The 18,090-nt window shown below is 42.7% G+C and overlaps 1 protein-coding gene across 1 annotated transcript; it reads left to right on the forward strand.

Annotated features, from left to right (window-relative positions):
- The first annotated feature begins 1,561 nt into the window (after nucleotides 1-1,561).
- stk17al (serine/threonine kinase 17a like) lies at nucleotides 1,562-13,370 on the forward strand. The gene is made up of 7 exons (XM_061711702.1): nucleotides 1,562-1,909; nucleotides 5,284-5,496; nucleotides 8,930-9,074; nucleotides 9,803-9,929; nucleotides 10,038-10,086; nucleotides 10,883-11,062; nucleotides 11,714-13,370. The coding sequence occupies exons 1-7, from the start codon at nucleotides 1,797-1,799 to the stop codon at nucleotides 11,991-11,993; spliced, it is 1,107 nt and encodes a 368-aa protein (XP_061567686.1). The 5' UTR covers nucleotides 1,562-1,796; the 3' UTR covers nucleotides 11,994-13,370.
- Nucleotides 13,371-18,090: the final 4,720 nt, after the last annotated feature.

The raw sequence follows: 18,090 nt of genomic DNA on the forward strand, positions 1-18,090 counted from the left end.
GTGCAGCCTTGCTCTAATTAAAAAGGATGTCCTGGTTTCGGCAGGGTTCATCCTGGGGTGGAAGTGAGAAGGGAAAGGGTCGAACAAGCATCTGAGCTTAGGATATTGGACTTCATTCAAATGTTTTTATTTTAGTTAAACTACTAACTACCCCCCCCCCCCCCCCCCCAAAAAAAAAAAACTACAGCATCGGTTTGCGTGCGTTCACCAGCACAGGTGTTCTGCCAATCCTTGCTACCTGCCGAGAAATGCTACTTTGTGGTTTTGCGCAGGCGCACAGTCGATTTTCAAAGTTTGATTGCCACGCCAATCATTTCTTGCACGATGTAACATTGATAATATGGGATGTTGAGTATTTGATCCTTCAAAATACACTACCCATGGCATGAATTGCATTACACTTTGTTATTATATCGCTTTATTTGATATTCATTCAGTCATTCGCCTTTATTTAGCCAGGCAGGTCATAAGAACACATTCTTATTTACAATGACGGCCTGGCAAGCGACAAGGACCATTTGGGGGAAAAGGAAGTGGGCTTAGGGAGTAAAACCAGTACTCGAGTTGAGGGGGGATGAGGGGAGATGGCGTCCCCCCCTGAAATAAAAACGGTCCAAATCATCCCCCCTGTAAAACTGCCATCCCCCCTTTCCATCCCTTATGTCATTTCATCAATGAATGTCGTTTTACTGCTATTTCAACATTTAAAGTCATCACCAGAAAAATAACTTATTTGACAATTTTCACCTGTTTCAAGTAAATTTTTACTTGAAATAAGTAGGAAAATCTGCCAGTGGGGCAAGATTTATCTTCTCATTACAAGCAAAAAAATCTTTTTCCACTGGCAGATTTTTCTACTTATTTCAAGTGAAAATCTACTCGAAACAGGTGAAAATTGTTGTTTTTTCCAGTGATGAGTCTTGTTTTAAGTGTAATGAGATTTTTTTTACTAAAATGAGACATTTTAACTAGAAATAAGACAAATATTCTTGTTAAGATTTTGAGTTCTTGCAGTGATCCATTTTACTTATCTTGTGAAGGACAGAGTCATATTGATAAGTTCAGAAAACTGTTTTTTATTGTTGTGTTTTGATGTATTTGATGTAAGCCCAGTGGATATTTAAAGTTTACAGAAGGCTGCATTTAACTGCTGCTATGTCATTCCTGCAGTATGCAGGTGTTTTGGTCAGTGCTATTATTTGTAATATATTAGGCTATATTATTTGTAATCTGCACAAATTATCTGTCCCCATATGATAAAATCCACCATCCCCCCTGATTTTTTTTTTTACAACTCGAGTACTGAGTAAAACACAGTAAAATTGAAGCTCTGCAAAGGTAGAAAACCATTAAGTAGCATTTTTCGGCAAGGTAGCAAGGATTTGCAGAACACCGGTCCGCTCCTGTCAGTGGCCGCCCCTTGCCAGCTGGCTTGCACGCCTCGGTCCGTCCTGTTCAGCAAATTGATTGGCTTTCTCCGCTGAGCGTCAGGCGCAGGGGGGTTGGCCCTGACGAGGAGTTTATTGTCAAGAATGTGTAGTAGCACTCAAACTAATCCAGCGCACCGACCGCGCAGCTCCTGCGGGCTCCGTCCTCTAGATCAGGACGCTTTTCACCTGGAATACCTCATTCAGCTTCTGTTGGCTCAAACGGACTTTTCTTCATCTTCTTCCTTTGTTTTCAGTTTATTTTTTTTATATCATGCGAGTTTTCACTTGAGCGGACCATAACGTTTTTTTTTTTTTGTCGCATTCATTGTGGAAGAAGATTGTTGAACTCCCAAGGCGACGGCTTCAATGCCAAACTCTGCAAGGATGAACAAAAACGGAATGGTGACAGAAATCCACACCAGGATAAGGAAAGAACTGTTCACGAGCAATTATGAGCTGGTGGGGAAGGAACTGGGCAGGTGAGTTTGACGCTTTCATTGCTGAACTGAGAAAAAAACCACAACAAAAAAACAAGAAGCTGATTTTTTTCTTTTTGGGGGGGGGGGTCGTTTTGCGCCCCCGCGGTGCCTGGACTTTGCAGCAGTATCCGGATAATCGGGTAATCATATTAGATTTACTCTCTGCACGTGTTTAGGAAGCCAGTTTAATTGAACATTTACAGTCCCGCATTCCATCCAGAGAAGGAGCTGCGCTTGGCACCGGGAATGCGCCCTGGTAATGCGCTCTTGTGCGTCCTGGAGGAACATTTCCAAACAGATTAATTTCATTAAGTATTTTTTTTTCTGAATTTGATTTAACAAACGTTCCGATTGAGGAATGTGAAGACGGAATGGCCAGCAGGCTTTCAAAGTCTTTTAAACCCTTAAAGCTTGCCTTAGTTGTCGGATCTGCGTCGCAGCTGCTGTAGTTCTTAAACTGTACCGGCCTCCTGCTGTCTAAGAAATGACAATGCTGCAATGTCTTTGTGTTTGGGGTATTTTGTCTCTGTGTTCTGGGTTTTGAAACTCCACGGGCTGTGTTATCCTTTTGTTGCCCACGTATGTGTGGTCTACAGTCTAGACCTTCTTGCATAGCCTCAAATATCACAGCTCCAAGTTTAAATTCAATCTTTTTAATGTATTATAGTTTTATTGGTGTTAAGTCAAGTGATAAAAGATGAAAGACTGACCTCAAAAAAGAAAAAAAAAACTATGGTGCAAAGTGAACCTTTTTTATAAATGCATTTATGGCTAATCTGCTCCAGACTTTCATACCTGGGGAGTGTAATCAAATAGTCTATGGCATTTACACTTTGTTTTCTGGGTCAAGCTTAATGCAATTTGTGATAATGCGGCGGATGCCGGACAGTGAAGGGATCATTCAGGTTATATTTAAGGGGGCATTCCTGAGCCGGACTAGATCACTATCCCAGAAAACATCTTGAAAAATCATAAGGAGCTGCATTTGAGTTTGGTTTCCCTGAAGGAGCTGCTGTTGTCTCTGCACCCATCTTTAGAAGACACATTTTAAGTTGTTTGTTTGCTACCAGGGTTGGCTGCATCTTCCCTTTTCTCATGACAACCCAAAAGCATCGGAAGAGCAGGCCTTATAATCACATTAAGTTAAGGAATGTACTGTATGCAGTACTGCATGACAGGCTATCAGGTGTGAGATCTGTACATTTGGATGCTGACCATATAAAAGCACCGAATAACTCCTATCACTGCACATCTCAACCCCCCTCCAAGTTATAAGATACACTAAAGTTACATTTGCCATGTTGTTAGAGCTTCCCCCTCCTCAGGGTTTGTAGTATAAGCTGGGTTCATCTTCAGTGGAGTATGCAAAAAAAAAAAGGAGCTTTTGCAGCGAACTGAAAAGCAGGAAGAGGAACTGATGTTTTGTTTGACTGTCTGTGACATAGGCAAATGAGAGCTGTCATTTCTCATTGCACATCAGACATGAGTCAATGCCCCGCCGAGGGAGACAAAACGCAGACTCTGCAGGAAACCGCTTTCTCAACCGAAATCGCACCATCTCAAGTTCTGGAGAGGAATTGTTTTAGTCTCAAAGCAAAGCTGATGATTGACGGTCTCGTTTTAGGCAGAATCTGCTGAGTGTGAGCTTGAGACCGAGATGTTTTGCACACTTAATACTATTTGTAGATTCCAGACAGTACTTTTGGGGGAGAAAATATGAGAACCTCTCTCATGTAACAGAGTATAAAGAAAAAAAAACGGTGGGAAGAGACAGAAATAAACAAGCTTCATGTTTAAAATATTACCAAAAGTTTGCATTTCTTTGAATCATAGCAGACTGTGAACACAACCGGCTGGGCGATGGGTTGTTTAGTGACCTCTGATCTGTTGTCAGTCACTGAAAAGGCCTCCTGTTGCACTTTTTTACACCCACTGGTCATTTCTTTTCACTCCATATTTAGTTCCTAGCCCACAGATCTGAACTTGACTAATTAAGGATGAAAAGGCTCTGACGGTTTTTGCCTTTTCACTCTGAATAATGACATGTCACCATTCTGTGAAACCGGGAAACTACACAAGAGGAGGCCTCACAAAAACCAGAATGGGGAGCCAAAAAAACAGAATGAGCCTTCATCCAGGCCCATTGCTGATTTTGGTCGGCGGCGCTGTGCTACTGGAGTAACGCTGTGTGGGAAAGTGACTGGCACCACGCTGACTGGGCCTTTTCTAACTTGGCCGTGTCATCTGGATCCTGCCCAGTTCTGTCATTTTTTTTTTTTTTTTTTTTCTTCTTCACATTCTGCATCCAGTTTTCTGAAGCCTTGCGTGGTATTTGGAACCGTGACATTCATTGAGATGTTAGTTGGATGTGGATGTTTCGGTCCATTTTCACATGCTGTCTGGGCTCCGGCGTAGCTGAAATGGTGCTGACCCCCTGCCTGGCAAGACTAGCCACGGTCAGGTGGGTGGTCTTGGTCCTCGAGGCTGTTGTGTTTAGCTGCCTGTTCAGCTTTTGTACGAGTGTCAAAGAAGAATCATTCTCTGGCTAAGGGTCTGGGAGGAGGCATCAACACACTTCCATTTGTCCCGGCTGCTGTCAGCTGTGAAGAAAGGGAAGCGAACAAGGCCTCATTATCAGTGTAGGAGGGACGGGTTGTGTCCGTCTGGAACAGCAAGGCAGTTTTGCACACATTGGACATCCTGCCCACACCCGTGGATGACCCCTTCACACCTCCATTGAATCCATCAGCGTATGCACACAAAACCAAAACGATGCATCTCTTGTGTCGATGTTCTTTTTTTTTTTCTCTCTCAATCTCATGTTTTAGCAGTGACATCTACCAACTGAACTGCTGCACCTTCTTTGTTTTAGAATGACCTATAAAGCTGTTAAGACCCTTATCAGGTCCTTGCCCAGTTTTCAGTAGCTCTTTCCAAAAGTGTCAGGCTTATCAGCCTCCTGTCAGACCCTCCTGGAGGCTTGAAGACGAGGAGGGGAAGTGGCTGCAGACTCAGCCGAGCCTCTCAGTGCAGCATATCAGCAGTCCATAACGGCCTGTATTTCAAATGATGCCATTTCACCTCCTTATCTCTGCAGCGCTCCATAACGGTGCTTCACCCCTGAGTCTTTCTTAACGTGCTGCTTTGTAAATCAGGCTGCACCTCCTTGTGATTTAACTTTCATGACTGTGTGCGGTGGCTTTAGCTTTTAATTGCAGTACTTTCCACTGACCTAGAGCTGATCCAGTGGCTGCCTGGATACAGACGTCACGCAGCTGTCCCTGACTGTAAAAAAATGGTTGTCTTTTTTGTTTTTCCCCCATCATTTTTACTAATCACCGTCTTGCTTTTCTTCTTCTTTCTCCGTTTCCCAGGGGAAAGTTTGCAGTGGTAAAGAAGTGCTTCGAGAAAGCAACGGGGAAGCAGTTCGCTGCCAAGTTCCTGCGAAAGCGGCGGAAGGGGGAAGACTGCCGCATGGACATCTTGAACGAGATTGCTGTGCTGGAGTCGGCCAAGGCAAACCCCTACGTGGTGGCGCTGCACGAGGTCTACGAGACCAACTCTGAAATCATCCTCGTTCTGGAGTGGTGAGTCGACGCGTTGGTGCAGAAGTGATGGTGCTAACCTGTAGTGACCCATTTGATCTGAGAAAGGAAAACTCTCGGTTAAATTATTGCTTTTTAAACATTTCCTTGTAGTTTGTGCATAATTTCATCCTAAATTTACTAGTTGCAATGCAAAATAATTTCTTTTAGTTTGGGGAAGGCCTCTCAGCAAATTTCACAAACACGTCATGCCACATCCTCTGCTTTGCATGAGAAACGCTTTGACGTTTTCATGCGAGTATGTATACACACACACACACACACACACGCAGCCCTGCTTTACTGTAACATGAACTCTGCCTTATATAGAAATACTCGCTGTGGTTAGCTGCTCTTCTCGGTGTTGCCATCTAGTTTCTCGTCAGGCTAGATGATGGGAACCGTTGTTGCAAAGGCTAATGTGGCAAAACGGCACAAAGCTCTCCGTGAGAAGATGACACCTGTGAGCGACAAGTCTGTCATGTTGCATATTACTATGAGAACTTCATGACCAGTGCAAAAGGAAGCGTGTTGTACTCAACCATGTAGGTGAACGTAAACAGTTGAGTTCAGCAACTCAATCATCATTCTTTGTACTTACTATTTGCATCATGGCATTTCCACATTTCAATCAACCAGAACAGAAAATGGAATTGCAATGTAATTGCATCTCTCTCCTCATTGGAGTGAGGAGATGCTCTGCTTGGTCGCTGCATGCTTGCTTGTGACCAAGTCCCTCCTTTAACACAGTTCTAGCTAGTAATTTCCACCACAGATGTGGAATGACCCTGCAGGACAGAAGCAGCTCTGTGGGGACGGCTGCATTTGACCCCCGCGTGAAGTGTGAAAGGGGAAGTACCACCGTAGCTTGCCCCTGCATTGCCGGCAGACACAACATAGCAGGAGGTCGGTCGTCAGAGGTCGAAAGTTCCTCTTCCTGCACACGAGCAATGCTTTGATACTCGATGGCCTGGTTTAAAGAGCTCCGTTATTATCAACGTCACTGCACACGGGTTCTGAAAGCTGCAGAAGCACTAACGGTGAAACTCGTGGCCAACGAAAAGTTGCATCTCAAACCGTCTGACCTCAGCACCAGTTTCAAGAACTGCAAACCATTTTCCATTTCCTGTGGGTTTTAAATGTAAGCGGCAAGCGAGGCTCCCAAAAGTAGCACAGCGCCATGCTGGTAAAGTGAACTCGCGTCTCGTAGCCACAACCACATCCTTGTAAATGTCAGAGGAATGACAGAAGCTGAGTTCAGATTATCTTTGAGCTTGCATCAGTTTTACAGAAAGACTCCACCACAATGACGAGTTCGACGGTCACTTGAATGAAAAATCAACCCCTGGACAGTCATAGTGAGGGTTTATTTTTTTGCATGCAGAACAGTTTATTACCTGCTCTTATGTACTTTAAACTGCAGTGCAAGTTTTCAGTTTTCTTTTATTCCTTCGAGGTTTAAAGTTAATGTGACATGAAACAGAATAACTAAAGTTACAGTCCATTGACAGTGTGGCACATGATGATGATGATGATGATGATGATGACTGTTTTTATATGCTGTCCTTATTTTGAATACTAAAGCTACAGGATGTCTGCTCATCATGTGCCCAACATAACCCTTAACAAGCTGGATTTCCTCTGTAATGGACACACAGTGTCCAAAACGTTCAGCCAACAGTTAGATCGGCCTTGACGACGCCGGCCGGCCGACAGGGTGATCTTTGTCACGGGCGCTTGGCGAGCCAGCAAGGGCTTTAATCACATAGCTTCTACTTCAGAAAAAACAATGACTTCTTTTACCGTTTACTGCTTCACATTTGTTCTTTGCTCTTGCAACGAAACGATCACTTGGCCTTGACGTGCCCCGACACATTTGGCTGCAGGGAGTTCATTAAGTGTGAACTTTCTTGGAAAGAAGAAGAAGAGCGCAGAATATTTAGGTGTCAGGGGAGTAGGAAACAATTCCCAATCCCGGTTTAAACAAAAGTCTAATTTGAATTGAGCAAAAGTGTTTTTTTTTTTTAATCCATTCACAGCTCTCTAAATTTAACGAAGCAGCTGAAGCACTTGGTCCATTCAGATGCTTCAGTGTCCAGACTCAGTCAGTGCTTATAGACGAAGTTCATGTTAAATGAATAAGTTCAGTTTTAGTTTTAAAACCGTGACTGGAAACGATTGGGAAGCTATAAAGAGTTTTCTGGCATTGCTTCATTGTATGGTGTGTCCCTGCAGCTCATTCGGTGGGTTGGAGTTTGTTTGCAGAGAGCTGTGGTGCAGATTTGCTTCTCGAAGGGAAAAAGGTTTTTGAAGAAAAAAATATAGTAGGAAAAATTTAGGAATATCTTCCAAAACCGGGGGAGAAAAGAATTCTCGTTCCTATTTTCACAGCAAAGGTTAGTAAAGGAACGCGGGACACTGGAAGGTGCCGGTTATGTAACAGTTGTTCCCGGTCACAAAGTTTTTCTGGGAGGATAAAAAGCATGTGTGCCTCCTAAATCCCCCACACATGGTTGTAGTTTTGTGGGTGAACTGTCAGCTTCAGGCATTGATCTCACTGATGGGGCATCTAACCCAAATCCACCATGTCTCCACTTTACTTAACTGTGTTATACAAGATCAGCGAGATTAGTCAGGAATCTGACTATTCCTTCCCGGGAAATCAAGAGCTGGCATTGAGTTATCTCATAAAATTCCAAAAATGGCTAATCCCTTAGTTATGATCAAACAAAGGGTAAATGCTTCAGCCTGAGGGTCTAAGATTATTTAAAAACCAACCCGACATTGCTCCCTCCCCCTTTCTCTCTTTCCTTGGCTTTTTATAATTAGTTATATTTAGATTAACAGTAGTCCCTTTTTTCTATTTAAAAAAAATTCCAAGCTCTTGTTAGTTGTACTCTGTATTCCCCCTCTTTTTTTATTATGCTTAATTGGAATATATCAGGCTGTGGTCAGATGGTATCGGAGCCTGCAGTTAGCTGATATAACTGTTCTTATCTCGGTAATATTCCCTGGGAAGAGGAAAGGAACAGTCGCAGGCGGGGAACCAAAACCTGCATTGATTTATGTTGGACTCGCATGCAGAGTGCAGATGTGGCTGGACTTTGTTCCTCCACGCCAAAGTATACTAATGAGTACACCAACCGTTATATAATTTTAAAGAAAACGGAAATTACTTGCTCAGGGGGTGGGGGGGGTGTCACAAAACGTGTAAAAGTTGGCTTGATAGGTATTTTCCACTGTAAACGTCTGATGCAAACTGCAGGGAAGGAACTGCTTGTTCATTTGAGGTTGTATTTTATGACGGCAAATTAAAATAATCAAAAATAAAAGCTCAGCTATACTAGATGGCTATCTCATATCCCATCACATACATTTTTTTTGGTTTTATCTGTGATTTGTATTTAATTTTCTTTATCTTTTGCTGTCGTTTCAGTGCTGCAGGTGGCGAAATCTTCGACCAGTGCGTGGGAGATAACGATGACGCGTTCACAGAGAAAGACGTGATACGACTGGCAAAGCAGATCCTGACGGGCGTGGCCTTCCTGCACCGAAACAACGTGGTGCACCTGGATCTGAAGGTGAGGGCAGTGAGAGCCTATGCGACCACAGACGCCGGTCCGTCCCCCTCGGAGGGTTTAGCCTGAGGGAGATATAATTACAGTTATGCAACCAGGAGCTCATTCAGTGTGTCATGCCTCTGTTCCCACGAGGGGATGCTTTTATTGGGTCGTTGGGTAACTCGGGCAGGCGTCCTTGAGGTTTCCCTGGCCTCCTTTTATCTTGGCATCGCCCCGCAGAACAAAAAAGTGCGTGGTTTCTCCTTACACTTGTTGCATAACGTGCTCCAGATTCTTCCATCTCAGTGCAGCTAATCTTAATGATCAAAACATAATGTGCATGTTAACATATCTATGATCAGATCTATCTACTTCAACCTCACATGGACCAGCTACCTCTGGCAGTTTTGCCACCTAGGGACGTAAGGACGTAAGCCTTGTTATTTACACCGCGGTATTTATTTGCGTACGCTTGTTAAAAAAGCCGTTTAAACATTTGGCAGTCAATACCCCACCTGTTTTCAGAGTTGCATGATGAGCTTAGTGGCTGATCTGAGCTCAGAGCGGCACCGTGAACGCCGACGACTTGCAGACGGATCCCCTAATTCTATCAGGAGTCGTTTCCTCTAATGCCGCGACTCATTCACAAGGACAGACAATGACGTCAAGTGTAGACTCTCAGGCTGCTTGAATTACATTTGCTCCTTATGTAACAAACCTTTTGCCTAATCGGTTGCGTTCATCTCCAGCCCCAGAACATCTTGCTGACCAGTGCCAGACCTCTGGGGGACATCCGCATCGTTGACTTCGGCTTGTCCAGATGTGTGGACAAAGTCAAGGAGGTCAGGGAGATCCTGGGTACCCCAGAATACGTGGGTAGGTTCTGCTTTTGTTTTTTCTTACGTTTCCAGATCCACCCTGTTCCCCCTTCAGATTTAGTGTTCATATGTCTCGACTAAATGGCTCCATGTGTTTATTTTGCAGCACCAGAGATCCTGAACTATGAGCCCATCAGCACCGCTACAGATATGTGGTAAGTGTGCAACTTTAGTCATGCTAGTTACACAAAATTACGCGATGGCCAGTATAGGGCTGTTCGATTTTGCCCAAAAATAAAATCTCGATTTTTTTTTCTCTGAAAATCCGATTTTCGATTACGATTACGATTATTTTGTGAATTGACAAAAGGCAAAGAAATGATTTCAAATATGCTGTTTTTTTATTGAACATTTGCCCCATTGGGCTTTAAGTGCAAACTTTGCTCTTATTAAACCAAAAATGAATGAATAAAGTGCAAAACTCTGTAAAATAAGTTGAAAAAAGTTTTAAAAAATATAATAAAATATAAAGTTTTATCTCTGAAAAAAAAAAATCAGCAAATCAGCACTTGCAAACATACAGTAAGTTATATTTCCAATTAAATAAAACAAGACATTTTCTAATTAAACTAAACTGGGTCTTTGCATGCTAAATAATAATGCAACCCATGAAGGAGGTAGAGGTGTGTTATGTCAGTCATTACATTTGCTATTCACATTTGCAAGTTTTTTGTAAGGAACAAGAGCCGGTTTAAAAAAAAAAAAAAAAAAAAAGTGAAAAATCGATTTTGCGATTTTCACATTTTAACATCGTTCTAATTACATAATTACGATTTAAAATCTATTAATCGAACAGCCCTAGGCCAGTAGTGACATCACATCCGAAACATGTCTCGGCCTTGGCGTCCTTGTTGCCTTTGAGCAACAACTAACACCGAGATGGGACGGATCAACTGTTAAATAGTGTCATTTTTCTCAATAACCACCTTCACCTCCTCCTTCTCATGTCAGGAGCATCGGGGTTCTGACCTACGTCATGCTGACAGGCGAGTCTCCGTTTCTGGGTGACGAGAAGCAGGAGACGTTCCTCAACATCTCCCAGGTCAACGTGGACTACTCGCCGGACACGTTTGAGGGGATCTCCTCCCTGGCTGTTGACTTTATCAAGTCGTTGTTGGTGAAAAACCCCAGGTGAGGCTCCAGGCAGCCGAGCATGACGCTCCACAGATGTTCTGATTTCTTTGCATAAACCTGTAAACTTGTCATGGGCATAATCGCGAGCTGATTTACGCACCAAGGATGTGAGTCAGGTTTACAGCTGCAGGAAGCACATCCGCTTTCTTCAGAATCAGTGTGTGGCAACAAGATTTGCGTCACTCGAGCAACGTTGTTTCCTTCGTATTTAATTTTATTTCATTAATTTGTTGGGATTAAACTGATTTCATTTGAAAAAAGATAATAATAAAACCCCCCATCTTTATAGATCAACCACTTTGTGTTGAACACGAGGAGCGGAAGGATGTTTAACTTCAGCAGAGGCTTTAATTTACCCTCAGTTTATTTGAAGAGTAGGAGCAGCTTCGGTCTCGTATCATATTAATGGGATTACTGGAAAAGGGCAAAAAAAATTGTTGATTGGTAAGACATGAAGGGGACAAAAAAAAGAGAGGGGAAAATCTTCATAATATTATTATTGTGGTTTTCCGATCCCGGTGTTGAAAAGAATACGGTCGATGTGAGAGTGGGGATTGAGTGAATCGGAAGATCCAAGCAACGCATTGGTTATATAAACTCCTTGGGAAATTCCACTCATCCAGAGCGTTATTGTGTTTGTGTGTACAGGAAGAGAGCCACAGCAGAAGAATGCCTCAATCACCCCTGGCTGAACTCCCACTCCCACCCGCACCTCCACAAGAGGTCGGCCTCGTCCTTGGACGAGCCCGAGATGAGCCACTCGGAGTCGGAGCCGGAGAGCCCGGCTCCGTCCCCCGACCTGGACCTGATCGGGTCGTTTCTCATGTGCCCGGGGCAGGGCGAGCTGAAGGCGGGCCGGGATGCCTTCTCCTTCAGCGAGGCCCCGTACCCCACGCGGCCAGAGATCCAGCAGGAGCTGATCTGCTGACCGGCGCTCCACGCGTCGCCAGAGACTCGTTGAGCGAGCCCTGCAGCTTCTTGGTCCTGCTCCGAGCCAGGACCGTGCTCTACTGCTGTGATGTCTGAGCTGTGCGTGGACCAATACCTCTGCGTGTTTTGCGTGTGACTGTGAACTATAAACTCCATGCTTATTTGAATAATTGCACAAGATAAATATGTAAGGGATGGCAAAGGAAGGAGTGGGAGAAGACACGAGGACGTTGTCACACGACTGGACCGCCGCCTTAGAAGTGACAGAGCTGCACTGGGCTCAGCCTTACACCGCCATGCTTTCTTGTACCCAGATTGCCTTTTGGGACTGGGTTTTGGAGGAGAGGCAGTTTCTTGCTTCCTTGTGAACTGACTTCATTCATGCGCTCACGCTTCAGCTGACCCACACATTGTTTCTGTGATGAGATCTTTGCAGATGGTTGTATCTAACAGAAGGCAGCGTCTTTGCTGAAGGATAAATGTTAAATGTTTCACTGATTTTTGTTTTATTTTTGTTTATTTATGTGTGTTATCACCTCAAGCCCCTTTAAATATTCAATGCCACATTGATGCCTGAGTTTAAGTTTGATATAGTAGCATTCTTATAATTTTTTTTGTTTTTTTAAGGACAATCTTGAGCACTTTTTTACGTTGTTCTTGGATTTCTGTGTAATTGTAAGAAACTAAAGGCTCCTTTAATAAAAATTGGCTGTCACACGGTGTACTGTAAATAATCGTTCTTCATCACAGTTTTTGTCACGTGACCTTTTTATCTGATAATGTGCCACTTTTCCACCTCACTTCTGTGCTAAAATTGTGGTTTAAACTTTTTTTTTTAATTTGTTCACTTATTTGCTATTGCACAAGTTGCACAACATTTACTTTGTACTTAACTGCAAAGTTGCCTCTAGACTTCTTGTTGGGTTTATTATTTTTTTACTTTCTTCCAAATATAACATCAGTCTTGGGAGGGAGGAACCGCCGGCGTTTTGTGTTTTGATCCGTTGTAGAAACAAAGGAACGGGGTAGTCCAATGATGCCCGGGTTTGAATAAATGTGATGTTTTCCTTCAGATTCTCGCGAGCAGAGAAATTGGAAAGGAAATTCTCAAAGGATTGAAATGTATATTGTGAGTTAGTGTTAAGATTGATCTGCAAAGGTAACTTTCTTTTTCTTTTTTTTTTTTATAAATATATGAATGTTAACAACATTGCATTATTTTGTATGTTAACTTTTATTCCTGTTGTATTCTGCTCTTGAATTTCAGGAAGGTTTGCACTTGTCCTTGTGGACATCATGTTGAAATTAAATGTTGGTGGCGATGCATTGCTAAATGTAACTAAAAACAAAAAAATACATGAGCTTTTTCTATCAAGCTGCTGTCTGTGATCTTGTCTTTCATACACGGAGTAACTATTTTTGATATCAGCACATCTACACATATTGGATTGAGTCATTATTAGTTGATCTCCTGACTTTTAGGGTAAAAACATTTTATGACCAAATACTTGATACACCTCACTCGGCTTCTGCTGAGTTTAGTGCACATAAACATTGAACTAATACTTTACACCCGTCAAAATTATATTTTGTGAACATAGCTGGTTTCTAAGTAGATCAGTTCACTGGAAAAAGGCGCTCTGCTTATTTGCATGTCAGTATCAATGCACTTGTGATTTGAATTTTATTACAGTTAATGTGAACGGTTTGCAGTGTTGGTGTATTTAGTTAAATTGAACTCTAAAAGTGATGTTCAAACTGTAAACCATCTGGAATATTACATTCACAACCGTTTTATATGGTTGATCAAACAGAAGCTGAGTGTTCCTGTAAAACCAAAGCCACAAGTCGCATTCATAGAAGTGGTGCATGTTGGTTTTACTTTAAACCAAACAACACATTTTGAAACACTTTCCATGATTTTATGAATAGTTCTTTTGTTCTCTTGAATACTTGACGCCCAACTTAAAACATATTTTCCTTCTACCTCAGTTTTCTACAGACTTAACTAATATTAATTATATTAATATTTTGTGAAGAGTTGCATCAACATTCATGGAAAACCTTTCAATCCTAAATTCCCTCCTTTACAAAACCAACAGGGAGCATGAATGTTCATATGATGTAATGAATGCCATCAGGCTTTCACAATGATCAACAAAATAACTTTAAACTGACAAAAGTAATAATTTACTAAAATGTGAGTAACGGAGATCAGACTTTATTTTAGAATTATGCATCAAAACCATCATCAAACAAAATAAACTACGGAAACTGGCCTTGTGAGAAATGATGGGACCCTCAACCTGATATTTTGTTGCACAACCTTTCATGTCAATCACTGCAGTCCTGGGGCCTGTACTACGAAGCGGGATTTGGGGTTAGCAAGGTAACTTCAGGTTTAACCCTGGGTTTTCAGGACTACGACGGTGGTTCACTTCTTACCGGGGTACATCGCCATGGTAACTTATGCTGAACAGCTAACCTGCTCCGGAGCAGGTTATGTTCGAGATACAGATCGCCGGGTATAAAAGCACCGCCCACTGACCAATCAGCTCTCTTGGAAAATGGCATGCCCTTTCGAAGAGAATCCAGTGGAGCTCGGTGCGCGGATCGTGAGAGGATCCCTCCGAAGAGAACGCGTATTCAGGGACCCTCCTGTCTTCTTCTTGTCATTTTTTTTTCTGTTTGCTGCAAGTAATGTCAATGCTATTTCATTGTGCTTTTGTATACTGATATCATCCTAAAACAGAGAGTGATAGAAACACTAAAGCCTTGTACTTGTTGTACTTCTAAGATATGAAAGTGAGCCTACTTACCGCTTTGAATTATGTTTTTATATTTATTTTTTATTTGCTCCCATGTGCGTTTCACTCCGCTGGGGTTGCAGCTGAAGGAATTAGGCTACAATTGTCATACACGCCATACAAATACATCTAGGCAACACGTGTGACCGCTTAGCGTGATTGCAATTGTCCGGGTTAGTGAATCTGGATAAGGAAAAGATATCCTGGGTATGTTGAACTTGCTTCGTAGTACAGGCCCCTGGTGGTTTGTGTAAGCGTGGGCCTTGTGCACCTGTCGACAGGTGCACAGCTCCGCTCATGAGCAAACTGCTCAGGCTGTCTCCGGGTTGATGGGTGTCTTCTCCAGACTGCATGTTTCAGATCTGCCCACAGATGTTCAACAGGATTAAGATCAGGACTCGCAGAAGAACACTTGAGAATAGTCCAATGTTTTGTTCTCTGGCTGTTTTTAGTTGTGTGTCTTGGGTCATTATCCCGTTGAAGGACCCATGACCTACAACTGAGACCAAGCGGGACCATTTCACTCCAGAATGTGTTGAGAGTCCTGAGATTTCATGCACAGACTAAAGACACCCTGTACCAGAACATAACCGAGCCTCCTCGGTGTTTCACAGTAGCTACAGTCGTCTTTTCTTTGCATCTGTGAACATAGAGCTGACGTGACTTGTCAAAAAGCTCCTGTTTTGTCTCATCTCTCCAAAGGACATTCTCCCAGAAGCTGTGTGGCTCATCAACATGCATTTTGTTGTTGCTCTAGGCTCTTTGGTTACCATTCATACAGTATCAGCTGTCTTTTCATTTATTTCAGTGACCAATTTGAGTTTTTCTGTCTTTTTTTTAATTGGAAGGGAACCGTCGAGTTTGTCCAGGTTTGTATTCTTAATCTTCATCTTCTCAAATTCTTTGAAATTTCCATTTTCAATGCAGCAAAATGATTCAACCCAGGGAGTTATTTCAGGCAGGCAATCTGTGCAATGACTCAATCGCTTATTCACCCCTCTGAGGGAATGGTTCCTTCCAATTACTCAATTTGTTCCTTGACCTATTTGAGGAGCATGAAGTATGCATTCCTGATGCCTTCGGGTGTCTCAACAGCTTTCTGTCAATCCCACCTCCATCCGGCTTCAGAAGGGGGGGGGGGTTAGTCCTACACCCCTGGCTGTATTTATGTGTAAGCCTGATAAACTTTGCTTGAATGGAGCCTAAACGTCAAAACCAAATATGTGTTACGATAAAGTGTTTTAAACTTACTGAATATATAACAAATATTTTGCATGCCTTCAACGTGGCTCACAAACCTGCCGAGGTGCAGGAGTAAAAGCAAGCGTTCAACTTTAGTGAACTTTATGAGTGATGGACAAAATAAAAGATATTTTAGAACTGGATGTTGTCAAAAATATCCCACTGGCCCTCCCATAGTGACGAGTGGCAAGTCTGCTCCTCTCTTAAGCCTGTCTCTTAATTTTCATGTTGGTGAAGATGAACATTTGGACCTTGCGGTGGAAGTTCACCTGCACATACTGTGAATGAAAAACCAAAACAGAACACTCCGACCACGCTGCTCGTAAAGCATCTGCTTTCCATTTCAGCGCGTCTATTTACAGAAACTGAGTATTATAAAGAAAAAAAGAAGTCCTCTCTTGGGCCGGTCCTCCATAAATATCAAACAGCCTCTCTGAGCAGGAAATGCCAGCATCCTGAAGGAGAAACTCTTTAAGAGCAACACTTTCCACAGTGGTCAAGATTCTTTGTCCTCCTGTCCTTCTCGTTTACGCTCCTTTGTACTTGTTTACTTGTTTTAGGTTAAACAACATCCCTGCCGGCCAATATCCTGAATTCTTGCTTTAATGTGTTCTTCCTCTTGTCCCCGGCACGGAGCCAGCTCAGCTATGCTGCAGTCAATAATGAGAAAACAGGGCTTCCTGCAGGGTCCTGGTCCGGTGGTGCTTGGCTGCAAGGACCTCTTACCCTAAAGAAAATGCCGCAGCTGCTTGGAGCTGAGGAATGCCAGAAATGTTCATAACTGGCCTCCTTCCTTTTCTTTTTTTTTTTTAAGCTTGTCCTTTCTATGCCTTTGTTCTCCATCTTCCCAGCAGGAGCAGGTTCTGTTTCCATCCTGCAGAGACACGAGTGGATGATTAAACATTTGTTCCCTAGAAGCACTCTTGAGATGCCTTCTTATGACTTTTATATCTGAGGTAATTCATGGAAGACGATTTCAGACAGTTTGTGCTCCGTTTCCTGCTCGCAAGTACTGCCAGTTATTTGGCCCCATCAGACCCAAACAAATACAAAATGCCATCCAAAAAGCCACTCTCATCAGTATCTCTGGAGGGAAACCAGGGTCGTGCTTAATGCTTTTTAAAGTTTATTATAAGCCACAAATATTGCTTTTGAACATCAGCGAGGCTTATTACTTTAAAAATCCATTTGTTACTCCTGAGATATGTGCAACGACACACACACACACACACACACACACACACACACACACACACACACACACACACACACACACACACACACACACACACACACACACACACAAAAGACATAAACTGAGATATTGAATCCTGTTCCTCTTCACATTTAACAAAAACCTTGGAAGCGGATGTTTTTTCTTCAGCTGAGGTTTTACGTCACACGAAACAAGTGCAGACGGCCACTGGCCCCTGCAGCACTTCAAACCCTTTAACTTTGTGAAAATCCAGAAATTTGAAATGTAAACCGCCAAGGAAATGCAAAAACACAAATCCTGCTCCACGGGTCAGAACAGTCAGTTCTTGACAGCATGGGGATTTGAACTCAAGCGTTTGGAGCTTCAAGTAGGTCATAGCTGCTGCAAAAATCTTATCTGGACTTGGGTCAAACATTTGTTTATGTAAAGAACTTTTCTTCGTCACGTTCAAATATGTGTCATCCGGTGACGAGAAGATGAAGGGGAGGGTCTAAAATAGCTTGTTAATAAAAGTAAATGCTTCATAAGACTTGGAGGAATCCTGTTTTTTGTTTTTCACCAAAGTATATCTAACAGAAATGTAATTACCGTAATATGAAATTGAGCCCATACCAGCATTGAGTAGATGCATAGAACAAACCAATGAGTGGATGTGCCACAACTTTCTTCAGTTGAACAAAAATGAAACAAAAGTTATTGTTTTTGGACCAAAAGAAGAGCATTTAACAGTCAGCACAGCTTCAGGTATTACAGCTACAAACTACCAATGAGGACTGAAATCTGGGTGTTAAAGGTCGGCCTTCTTTCCCTCAAGAACATCTCCAGGATCA

Source organism: Cololabis saira, chromosome 21 (assembly GCF_033807715.1).
Source record: "Cololabis saira isolate AMF1-May2022 chromosome 21, fColSai1.1, whole genome shotgun sequence".
NCBI classification, from domain to species: domain Eukaryota; kingdom Metazoa; phylum Chordata; class Actinopteri; order Beloniformes; family Belonidae; genus Cololabis; species Cololabis saira.

Bases quoted from the DNA above. Each gene is read 5' to 3' on its own strand.
- stk17al (XM_061711702.1), top strand. From the start codon at position 1,797: ATGCCAAACTCTGCAAGGATGAACAAAAACGGAATGGTGACAGAAATC. The intron at 1,910-5,283 runs GTGAGTTTGACG...TCCGTTTCCCAG, and splicing joins GTGGGGAAGGAACTGGGCAG to GGGAAAGTTTGCAGTGGTAA. The intron at 11,063-11,713 runs GTGAGGCTCCAG...TTGTGTGTACAG, and splicing joins TTGTTGGTGAAAAACCCCAG to GAAGAGAGCCACAGCAGAAG.